The sequence below is a fragment of the Suricata suricatta genome, chromosome 10, assembly GCF_006229205.1.
Source record: "Suricata suricatta isolate VVHF042 chromosome 10, meerkat_22Aug2017_6uvM2_HiC, whole genome shotgun sequence".
In the NCBI taxonomy this organism is placed as follows: domain Eukaryota; kingdom Metazoa; phylum Chordata; class Mammalia; order Carnivora; family Herpestidae; genus Suricata; species Suricata suricatta.
Genome location: NC_043709.1, coordinates 81,297,496 through 81,310,225, shown reverse-complemented (window position 1 = coordinate 81,310,225; position 12,730 = coordinate 81,297,496). Strand labels below are relative to the sequence as shown.

Sequence of the window (12,730 nt, the reverse complement as noted above, 5' to 3'; positions counted from 1 at the left end):
AGGTGCACTTGCATGTAGATTTTATAAATACAGTACTGTAAATGTATTTTCTCTTCCGTATGATTTTCTTAGTAACACTTCCTTTTCTCTAGCTTACTTTATTATAAAAATTAAGTATATAATATACATAACATACAAAATATATGTTAATCAACTGTTAACATATATAACCTTGGTTGAGGCTAACCTCAGTTAACCTTGGTTCTTGGTTAAGTTTTTGGGGAGTCAGTTACAAATTGATTTTCAACCATGTGGGGGCCAGTTCTCTAAACCCCTGCATTTTTCAAGGGTCAACTGTATTCAGACATGATTTATTCTGTGGTAAATTTACAATGACCCATTACATTAAAAGAAACACACAAGAAACTCCTAAGTTCACGTACCGGCAAAGTGGCCCTCACAGCAGATCGGTACATTCTATCCAGGTTGAGGTTTGGCCGAAAGAGTCGAATTTTATTATCTACTCCTCGAAATGCCTTCAATCCTTCGAATAACTAAAGATAAAAGAGAAATAAATCTTAGGGGATTATTAAGGAAAATAATCTGTGTTTAAAAACTGACTTTTCCATGGTTGCTCATCTTCATCATGTGAAGTTGTTGACATAGACCAAAGATTTCTAAATTTAGAAAAAGCCAACAGTGGACAGACTGGTTAGAGTAGCTGGGCTAAGAAATGCTTTAAGGGAAGAGGAGGAGGAGCTCTTCTAGTACCAAAATCTGGTAGGAATTCAAAGTTATCCTTTACTTAGCAGGAGCCATATTGCTAAATAACAACTCAGTGGAGGTGGGAAGAAAACACCTCCAATCACACATGACTAATTACCCACATGATGAAAATGGAGGCAAAGAATCCATGGTACGCCACTGCCCTAAACACGCATGCATCCTTTTATTACATCAGGCTCATTCAAATTCTAGATAGTAGATAATCTAGATATGACCAGGGCTGGTTTAGTCTCCCAAATCATAGAACCCAAGCAGCTCAAGACCATCCTATGTTAGGGCCACAGCACTTCTCATAATGGTGCCCCAGAAAAACCACTGGGCAGGGATGTTAAAAGACTTTGAAGTAGGTGTGTACTGATACACAAAGAGAAAAGAGAAAAATCAATAATTTCAGTGGGAAATTTTAACACGGGTTCTCTACATAACTGACAGAACAAACAGGCTGAAACTCAGTAAAGATATGGAAGATCTGAACACCAGGAACAACAAACTAGCCTAGTGGATACACAGAGCCCTGCACACACCACCTGCAGAACGCATGTTCTTTTCACATATTTCCCAAGCCTACGTCAGAAATCAGTATGAGAAATATAGTCACAAAACATCAACATTTTGGAAAAGAAGAAACCCACTTACTAAAGTATGAGTCAAAGAAGAAAAATAATGGAAATTAGAAAGTTCAAACTGAATGATAAAGTTGGGCCATTAGAAGCTTATAGCCTTAGAGTTACATGAGAAAAGAAGTCTGCATCATGCAGCACAGTGCAAAAGCACTAAATGAAATATACTGAAGTGCAAATATGTGAGTAACTTATTAAATATAATAGGAATAAAGCTTCAGTTAAAAGATTGGACTCTGCCGATAACATCTGAAACATACCTGAGACAAAAAGACATAGAATTATGGCACACATAAAGTAAAGCTGGTGAGGTTACATTAGTAAATGCAAAACAAAATAAACTTTAATTCAAAGGTAACTTCACAGGGTTCCATTTACTTTATAATTTTAAAATTGTATGCACCTAGGGTGCCTGGGTGGCTCAGTTGGTTAAGTATCCAACTCTTGATTTTGGCTCAGGTCATGATCTCATGGTTCAGGAGTTCAAGCCCCACATTGGGCTCTGTGTTGAAGGTGCAGAGACTGCTGGGGATTCTCTCTCTTCCCCTCTCTGTCCCTCCCCTGCTTGCACTCTCTGTCTCAAAATAAATAAATTAACTTAAAAATTAGAACTGTATGCACCTGATATGGGTTTAAATATATATAAAGATTATATGATAATCTCATTAAGTGACAGATGCAATATATAAAAAAAGATAACATAGCATGAAAAAGTTGGATTTATCCCAAGAACAGAAGTTGATTTAACATTAGAAAATTCAATTGAGATTTATTATATTAACAGCTTAAGTGGGAAAAAACTATACAATCATCTTATTAGATACAGTAAATGCATATGATAAAACTATTCTTTTGAGACTTTTATTTTTTAATTTTTTTAACATTTATTTATTTTTGAGAGAGAAACAGAGTGTGAGCAGCGGAGGGGCAGAGTGAGGGAGACACAGAATCCAAAGCAGGCTCCAGGCTCTGAGCTGTCAGCACAGAGCCTGACACAGGCCTCAAACCCACAGAACCATGAGATCATCACCTGAGCTGAAGTCAGACACTTAACCAACTGAGCTACCCAGGTGCCTCTCATCTGAGACTCTTTAAACAAAATTTACCAAATAACTAAGAGGGAAACTTTGGCAAGTGATAAAGAATATCTACAATGAACTTCAAGCAAACATTATACTTAGGGATAAAATCTAAAGCTTTCCTTTTCAGAGTGGGGACATCACAAATTGCCTGCTGTAACTACTTTAATCCAATACTATGCAACTATAAGCAACTATAATAAGGCAAAAATAATCAAATAAAAAGCATTAGATTGAATAGAAAAAAGGGGCACCTGGGCAGCTCAGTCAGTTAAGCTTCTGACTTAAGCTCAGAATGTGATCTCATAGTTTGTGAGTCCAAGCCCCCCTCTGGGCTCTGTGCTGATGGCTCAGAGCTTGGAGCTTGCTTTAGATTTCAGATTCTGTGTCTCATTCTCTCTCTGCCCCTCCCCCACTTGTGCTCCGTCTTGCATGCATGCAAAACCAACATACTCTTTCTAAATTTATTTGCTTAGACAAGGTAACCAAATACAAAATCATATTCTTATGAAATAGCAACAGTTAGAAAGTAAAAACACACGGGGGTGCCTGGGTGGCTCAGTCAGTTGAACTCTGACTTCAGCTCAGGTCATGATCTCATAGTTCGTGGGTTTGAGCCCCACGTCGGGCTTTGTGCTGACAGCTCAGAGCCTGGAGCCTGCTTTGGATTCTGTATCTCCTTCTCTCTGCCCCTCCCCCGCTCAAGCGCTGTCTCTCTCTGTCTCTCAAAAATAAATAAATGTTTTTAAAAAAAAAAGTAAGTAAAAGCACTATGATAGAATTAAGAGCGAATTTGGGGTTGGGGTGCCCAAAAGAAGAAAAGACCCATAAAGACAATACAAAACTTTATCAAATCATTAGAGACCTAATTAAATACAGCAAGCAATCTCACACTCACAGATCGAAAAGCTCAATATTATAAAGATGTCGATTCTCCCAAAATAATTTATATATCCAGCGTAAACCAAATAAAAATCATGCCAGGGAGTTTTATTTTCTTTTTAACAAACTAAGTTACAAAAGTTGGTTGACTTGATAAATTAAATGTAAAAGTTAAATGGAAAAGCAAATGGCCAAGAGCACCCAAGGCACTCTTGAAAGGCAAAATAGAAGGACTTTTCCTAGGCAGACATGAAGACTCAATTATTTAGAAATTAAGACGGTGTGGCATTTGTGCATTGGACAAGTGAAACAAAATAGAACAGATAAGACAATGCAATGAAAAATGAGATCCACAAGCAGACCCCTACATATGTGACACAGGTCATAATAAAAAGCAAATGACATAAAGGAAATGTTTAAAATTTTGAAAGGAATATGGCAAATCTGAGGGCAGCGGCATCAAGCACAGCACATCCACCCTCAGAGTTTCTGATTTCTACCAAATCCCCAGGCCACATTAGTGCTGTTGCTCAGGGAGTACACTCTGAGAACTGGCGGCCTGTGGAAGTACATGAGAAAGGATTTATGTGATTTTTGAAAGCTAAAAAGTATTCTGATAGCCACTGGTTTTTGAAAACTTGTTGGAAATCTATTTAGATGCCCTATGACACAGGGAAGGGTGGCTACCATTCTTACTTGTTTCATAGTTGAAGAAATGGAGACTTGGAGCATTCAAATAATCAAAGAACTCATCCAAGCTGATACAGTTCAGACACAGAGCTGGGAATGGAAACTAAGGCCCTCAAGTTCAACATCTGGTGGATATACTGGGCATTGAACAGGTTTCCAAATTATTCAAATTTATACTTTTGAACAAGTTAACTAGACAGGCCTCTTCATAATTTTAGTGTATAATGTTAGGAGTGATGTCACAGGAAGTTGAAGTCAGCATTTGTACCCTGTGTCTTTCATTAATACTGTGTAATCTTGGAGATTACTTAACTTTTCTGAACCTGCTTCTACAATAGATGATAATGCTGCCTTAAGGGTTAAAAATAATAGCTAAGGATGGGCTCTCATTCTGCACCAGGCATGGCTGTATATGCGTAAACAAATTACCTTACCTGAACCTTATAATAGCACTATGAAATAGGCGTATTACTACCTCAATTTTATAGGTAAAAATCTTGGAAACACAGTGATTTCAATTTTTTTTAATGTTTATTTTTAAGAAAGACAGAGAGAGACAGAATGGGAGCTGGCAAGGGGCAGAGAGAAGAAGGCACAGTATCTGAAACAGGCTCTAGGCTCTGAGGTGTCAGCACAGAGCCCAACGCCGGGCTTGAGCTCACAAACTGCAAGGTCATAACCTGAGAAGAAGTCGGATGCTTAACCGACTGAGCCACCCAGATGCCCCAAAAGTGATTTTAAATAAGCTTCCCAAGTCAAAGAGCTCCCCATGGGACAACAGAGACTGCATCAGAGCCAGATAACTGACCTGAATGCTTAACTATGCTTTCTCACTTAAAATAATTAAATGAGATGACCCATATAAAGTTCAGGGAACATTATTGGAATTTAATAAACAGAAGTAATTTTATCATTATGGTTATAAATATCTACTACTACCATCTTTAAGTCCCTTAATAGGTAGGCCATTGCTTATTTCCAGGACCCCAAGATTCTGGGAAAGATGTCCAACACAATAAAAATGAGTAAAACAAAATGAGGGTCAAGGGAATGAGGAGTTTATTGTGAATCTAAGAGTGTATCCTGACAAGGACCAGAGAAAGCATTCTCTAAATATTTAATATTTTGTGCTTATAATTATCCCACTCAGGCCTGAAGAATGACATTTAATTATGTGTCTCTTAACATGTATAACCACACATTAATGCTGGTCATAAAAACATGCTGATAGCATTAAAATGTAATTATATTGTACTCAATGACACCTCCTCAGTCATTAGAAGATCTTAGAAATGACTGAGTAAAATAGGAACAGATTTTTGACTGGTAATTCTCTTACTTACTCTCTTTGTATTTGCTACAAAGAATATTTTCACTGACATTATGGGAATTTCTAAATTATCTGAAAGATTAGTCCTTAAGACTTACCTTCAACCTAACTGCCTATTGGGAAAGATTTAAAGACACTCATGACTTCCTCGAGTAAATATGATAAAGCCCATACTGCCCACAAGCTACAAGTGCGAAGAGCTACTGTGTCCTCGCAGTGAAGACCTGATAGGTCACCATCATTGATTCCCATGTACTTACTTCCACTGCATAGTGGAGAGCCGATGAGCCAGGATGCAATGACAGGTTTTGAAGAGGCTTGATATGAGGTTTCTCCCATCCAAACTCTGAGGACCACTCCACTGTCAACATGTGATCCGTGAAAACAGTTCCAAAAACCAGAGTCGTCGGGTCTGGTTTTTCCTTTAAAATGGTGGCTGGTGTGATTATTAGATCTTTAGCCTGGGGAAGAAAAATCAGCACCATTAAAGAAAAGTTACTGAACATCCACTGGCGCAATGATAGAGAAAGTCAAAAGACAAGTGAAATTTAAATCACTGGCCACTAAAAAGTGAAATCATTTGACCTTTAAATGCTGGCAACTAACTCAGGAATTTAAAAACACTATGTGAGCCAAATACATCACTGTATTCAAAATTTGACTTGTTTGAAATCTCTGCACAGTATGCTGCCTAATAAATATCAGAACCAAATTCAATGACATTTAGACAGGGGGACAAACTAGCAGATGGGGTAAAATGAAGGACAAAGGAGAACACATCCCCTCTTCACTCTCACCACGGATTCATACTGAGCACTCGGGAAAGAGGTAAGGGGTATCTTCTACCATAAAAGAGCATCACTCATGACAATTTGTTAAACTAAAATTAAAGTCATTAAGAACTGAACCTCTTGGCGATGGTTATGCTCCAACACCCTCCAAGAATTCTTGGCATAGGCCTTCAAAACCCCCTGGGTGCATTATGAAGAAATAAGCAGAGGGAAGTAAATGTTTTCCTCTTTGAAAACAGAAATGTAGAGAATGAATAACAAGATATAAATCCTCTATTCTGTGTTGAAACAGTGAACAAAGGACCTCTTATTGAAACAAAGATAAATTAAGAGTAATAGTAACAAGTTCACACAGCAGCATTTCAGTAACTCTCCACATAGCCAGTTGCCCATTACAAATGGCCAAACACGTCCATGCCCGAATCACAGTCCCATCACTTACTTCGCAAGGGCTGAAGACTGCTGGCAAAAACCACAGGGGAAAGAGCTTGTCGAAATTAAAAGACAATATTAAACCAGTGACAGACTGGACTTCTTAAGGAAGGTCAAACTCACTTAATACACAAAAGTACACATTGTCCCCCAAAATCAAGTATAGAATTTCCCTTTAGATCATCAGCTCTTATCCTTATATATTTTTATTTAAGTTTTAATTTATTTATTCTTTTAAATAATCCCTACACCCAACATGGGGCTCGAACTCATGACCCCAAGATCAAGAGTCTCATGCTCTTCTAAATGAGCCAGCCAGGTGCCCCTCTTATTCTTATATTTTAAATTATCCAATTGCTTCTGATTAGTTCACTGCCTTATACATGTCTTAGTCATTTGATAGATTATGAATGATAATCAGTTTTATTTTTATAATAACATTCAGGCTGAGTATATTCTAAAATAACCAGAAAGCTCACATTACAGTGAAGCCTAAGGCACTAAAGACAACATATTATTATAATTTTCGGGTTAGTCTTGTGATGAATGCTACTTTGGAATATACCCACAAAATGACAAATTGAGGGGCAGGGGTGATGGACTTTCTTCTGCCACCATTCAATCCAGATAAATTAACTTTAAATTCTTTACTAAGTGCAAAAAAATATGAATTTATTTAAAGAGATACAATACAGCTAAAGTGCTTAGATCCTTAAATCCCATTTCTCTCTCTTTATCCTCTAGACCAGGTAAAATGTTGGGCAAATTTCACCTACAGGCTAAATTCAGCCTTCTGGCCTCCTGTGTAAATAAAGTTTTATTGGAACATAATCACACTGTTCTCTTACCTTTAACAATGGCATAGTCCACTAACAGTGACAGACACCTTATGTCTTATGTCACCTGCTTATGGCCCTCAAACCTATAATATTTATTATCTGACCCATTAAAGAAAGTTTGCCAGTGGGGCACCTGGGTGGCTCAGTCAGTTAAGCATCCAAGTCTTGATTTGCACTCAAGTCAAATCTCACTGTTCATGAGTTCAAACCCCACATCAGGCTCTGTGCTGACAGTTCAGAGCCTGATGTGGGTTTCTCCCCTCTCTCCCAAAATAAATAAATAAAACCTTGGAGGGAAAAAAAGGTTTGCCAGTCCCTTTAGACTGTTTAGACAAGAAGTCTGAGTGGATATCCCAGTTAAACCTCCAGCCCTAACTGGAGGTTTACACACACACACACACACACACACACACACACACACACAATACAGTACAAATTTTCTTAAATACTGAAAATAACATCCGGCTGATTTCAGATGTACTCCCTGATGAATGTCAGCCTGATTCACAGAAGATGACTAGGATTTAAAGTGAATAAAATTCTCACAAACTTTTCATTACATGAATGGTATCCCCGTGTTCTTGCATAATGAAGCACACATGACTTCGCTTGAGTTAGCTTTTTTTAAATGGCTTTTCTTAGTGCTGGACTAAGAAAAATCTGTAACTATATCAATATAGTAACACAAACAATGCAAATTTTCACCTGTTAAAACTACATATAGAAGCTTCTTAGTACCAGGAAAGAGTATTAAGACCCAAAACAGAAAGAGGAGAGTAGGTACAAATGCATGACAGCATGAATATGAGAGGAGAGTTTTTCCTACTTGCTGAATTCAGGATGTATCCTTAACATTGCAAAGGTAGCAGACCTTAGCTTTCCCCGCAAGTGATAGAACCAATACTTTTCATGGTTCTTCAAAAATAAAATAAAGATCCCATTCTCAGTTATTTCTATCATTAACTAAACAATTCTCCCATGAGCCTATCAACAAGATATCAACTACACATGATCCTTAACCTTTCAGGATTTCTAAGCTCTCCAACAAATAACCCAACCTGCTATGAAACCAATATAACCAATGGAATATATACTTTATATCAATGATGATCTACATAATATTTAAAAACAAGACTATGGCCTCATATCAAACAACTGTAGGGTTGTTTTTATTTCTCCTTCTGATGTCCCTCTTTCTTCCTTATCTGCTTTATTATTTTTAGTGTTTTGCCTTTCTATTCACTCAGTGAACACTGACTGATTCAGCACAATGGTTCAGGCACTGCACTAAATAAGCACAAGAGAGGGGCATGAGGGGGTTCAGTTGGTTGAGCAGCTGACTCCGGCTCAGGTCATGATCTCATAGCTCATGAGTTTGAGCCCCATGTCGGACTCTCCACAGTCAGCACAGAACCTGCTTTGGATCCTCTGTCCCCCTCTCTTTGCCCCTCCCATGCTTGTATTGCTCTCTCTCTCAAAAATAAATAAACATTAAAAAAATAAATAAGCATGACAGATGCAAAGATGCCTGTGGCTCAGCCCCTCCTTCTCAGGCAAGCTCACGGTCAGCCATGGACAGGCAGCTGCCGCTGTGAGGAAGCATTATTCATTCAACCTAATATCTGCTGAGCTACTGTGTATCTGTATTGCTGTAGGCCCAAAGGCATCTCAGGGAATAAAACAAGTAAAGTCCTGTTCTCTTAGAGCAGGAAAAACAGTGTAAAGAAATAAGTGAATAGAGGTCAGGAGGTGATTAGTTCTATGAAGAAAATGAAAGCTGCTTAAAAGGACAGAATGGGAAAGAAAATGCTTACTTTTCAGTAGTAGAGTTGGGAATGACGTTTCTGATAAAGTGTCCTTTAAAGCAAAGACTTCAGTGAAGAAGGAAGGTAGGTCATGTAGATATCCAGAGGCAAAGTATTTGAGCAAAAGGAAGCAAGGACCAAGATTCTGAGACAGGAAACAGACTTGGCACATTCAAAAAACAGGAAAGACTCAGTGTGGCAGGAATTTAGGAAGTATGGGGGAAATGGAGTGGCAGAAGATGCCATGGAGCCACTGTGGCTGCTGGAGTAGAGGGAAGGGGTGAGCCAAGAGAACTAGTTACTTCATCGTATACTGACTGACATTCCAATTCTTCACGGGTTGTGGCTCTGTGCAATTAAGACTATACCGCCACCTTCCTTATATACCCGGGAATTTTCAACATAGAGGCTGTTACCTATTAAAGTAACCCCAGTTTACCTCTGTATTCTGGGAAATTTGAAGTAGCTGTCAGGGGGAATACTAGACACATGGCTTCCAAGCTTTGGTTTCTTGTTTCAAAAGTATGAAAGAGCAAAATGGGAAGGGGGAGAAAGAGAGTTTGGTAGTGGTGAAACATAAGAATCTGGGTAACACTGAGTTTTGTCTTTGAGCCTCTACATTCCCTCCTCTGCATCAGGGATACTCAACCCTGGGTACACATTGGATTCGACCGTGGAGCTTTTTAAAAACGCCAACCCACACTCAGGGCACCTGGGTGGCTCAGTCAGTTAAATGTCTGACTTCGGCACAGGTCATGATCTCACGGGTTGCGAGTTTGAGCCCCGGGTCAGGCTCTGTGCTGACAGCTCAGAGCCTGGAGATTGCTTCGGATTCTGTGTCTCCCTCTCTGCTCTTCCTCCGCTCATGCTCTGCCTCTCTCTCCTTCAAAAATAGATAAACATTAAAAACATTTTAAAACCACTAACCCACACTCCATTCCAGAACTGAAACGGAATCTTTGGGATAGGGCACAAGAGTGCTTCTTTGTTTGAACTTACCCCAGAGATTCTAGCTATGCACTCAGGGCTCACAACCATATCACACTACCGCCCTTGAAGATTTCCGCAACCCGGAGGTACCGAGGTGGCTCAGTTGGTTGAGCGTCCAACTCTTGATTCCAGCTCAGGTCATGATCTCATGGTTCATGAGCTCAAGCCCCAAGTCGGGCTTTGTGCTGACACTGCAAAGCCTGCTTGGGATTCTCTCTCTCTCTCTCTCTCTCTCTTATTTAAAAATAAACAAACATCATATATATTTGGGTTTCAGCAACCCGAAGAGTAATGGTTCCCAACACTGGCTGCTAAGTTGGTTCACCTGGGAAGATTTTTTTTTTTCAGGAAATACCAATGCCCATACTGTAGCCAATATGCACAAAAACTCAGAAAAAAAAGGAGAACCCGGGAGTGGGGCTCCACATCAGTTTTCACTGAAGGTTCTCCAGGAGATTCCATGGCCGTGGAAGGGCTGAGAACCACTTAGGAGATTCCAGTCCCAGTTGTGAATTCTTACCAAAAGCTGTACCTTATTTTGTAAGCACAGGGCCTCGGTTATCTCAAACGGAACGTATCTAAAATGGAACACATATTTCCTTCAAAACTTGGTCCCTATTTCTGATATCATATTATGTTCTCCTTCTTTACTTCTTAATCCTTAATGCATTTAGTAAGCGTAATGCATGTTTATTACCTTAAATTTCTACTGTAAAGGGAAGAAAAATGAAGTGTCAAATTCCCAACAAGTACCGAGCCCCCACATTCCCACTTCCCAGACATGACCTCCATTAACAAATTCATGGTGTATTTTTTCCTAGATTTTCTTCACATCCTCATTCCTTTCAAGGAAATTTATCATTCTCCTGACCCTCAGTTTCTCCTATCAGTAATTGAGGCACCTGTACTTCCAAGAATCTCTTTAAGAAGTCAGATTCCTCAATTTCTACTACACCTTCAGTAGCAAACATTCCATCTATATCTCTGCCTTATAATCTCTCTGAACGTAATCACATGCTTGATCATAATTTCAATGTGCACTGAACACCTAAATGGCTATAGATTTAAGTCCAAATATTTTAGCTATAAAATCAAGTATCCCAAGTGTGGCACAAACTTCTTTTTTTCAATGTTACCTCTCACTTATGTCCTGCATTAACCTTTTACTCATCACTCAGGAATGCATTCAACTGCAAGTAAGTCAAACACAAACAGGAGTTGGTTTTCTCACGTCAAGTCTGGATGAGCCAGGCCCAACAGAACCCCATAATCTCAAGGCCCGTGATTTTCTTAGCCTTCTCCTCAGGGTCAAAGGAAAGCTACTTATTCTAGCCATAGCTTCAGTCTTAATGATCTCATCAAGATCCAAAGATGGGGAGGAAAATAAGAAAGTCAATTCCCTTTGATCACAAAAGCAAAATTTCCCCAGGAATTTCCATATGGCTTACAGGTCAGAAATGTGTATCACATTGATCTATCAAGCTTTGAGGGAGCCTAGCGGGGCTGGTCAGAGAAGTGCAAACACAACCTGTTACAAAGGAACGTGGGTGGGGTTGTATGTGGGGTACACGTCTACTCAGTGCCTGAAGCCGAGCAGCCCTTAAGCATTCTTGTTCACATGCCATGGTTTAACAGGAAGGACTAAAACCTGGCTATGGATGCCTTCCCACCTTTACCTCTTTTCTTCCCATCATTTCCTCCTCTTGTCACACTGGACATGTGGTAAAGCCAGTTTATCCAAATTCTCTTCTTTCTTCCTCCAGCAGGAAGTATGGAAACTGTAGCACCCCATCTGGCCCAGCAGTCTGGGGGGAGCCTCAACTTTACAAACTTCCGAGCAGTTGCTTACACAATCCCTCTACACAGACATCCTAGCTCCCAAAATGTTTGGTTTGGCTCTGTAAAATCTTGCAGTTAATTTGGACATTTGGAAAAGGGAGTCATTGCTTTGGATTCTGTTGGACTCTCATATAGCACAGTAACTACTATATACACCAAATATGTGCTAATAATTCTGTTCTAAATTTCACTACACATGGATTGATTTTCATGGTTTGGGATATTTCAACATAACAGACTGCTATAGTTTTTTGGGATTTTTTTTTTTAATTTTATTTTTGAGAGACATAGAGAGACAGTGTGAGCAGGGAAGGGTCAGAGAGGGAGATACAGAATCTGAAGCAGGCTCCAGGCTCTGAGCTAGCTGTCAGCACAGAGCCCAGTGCAGGGCTCGAACCCACCAACCATGAGATCATGACCTGAGCCAAGCCGGACGCTTAACTGACTGAGCCACCCAGGCACCCCCAGACTGCTATGGTTTTTATAAAAATCTTTTGCAGTTACTAAAAGACCTTTCTGTTATTATAAATCCTTAAAGAACCAACTTTAAGAATGATCATGGCCTAGGGGTGCCTAGGTGGCTCAGTGGTTAAGTCTCCGATTTCAGCTCAGGTCATGATCTCACAGTTTGTGACTTAGAGCCCACTTCCAGTTCTATGTCTCCCTCTCTCTGCCCCTCCTCTTTCTCTCAAAAAAAAAAAATATAT

The 12,730-nt window shown here is 39.5% G+C and overlaps 1 protein-coding gene across 4 annotated transcripts in view; it reads right to left on the bottom strand.

Annotated features, from left to right (window-relative positions):
• The window catches only part of BCAT1 (branched chain amino acid transaminase 1), a 110,542-nt gene that overhangs the window by 55,249 nt on the left and 42,563 nt on the right, over window positions 1-12,730 (bottom strand). For all 4 annotated transcript variants that reach the window (XM_029954258.1, XM_029954260.1, XM_029954257.1 and 1 more), the window contains exons 3-4: window positions 5,588-5,788; window positions 384-494 (exon numbers count right to left, since the gene is read on the bottom strand). In XM_029954258.1, the coding sequence (XP_029810118.1) occupies window positions 384-494; window positions 5,588-5,788 (312 nt within the window). The remainder of the gene's footprint in view (window positions 1-383; window positions 495-5,587; window positions 5,789-12,730) is intronic.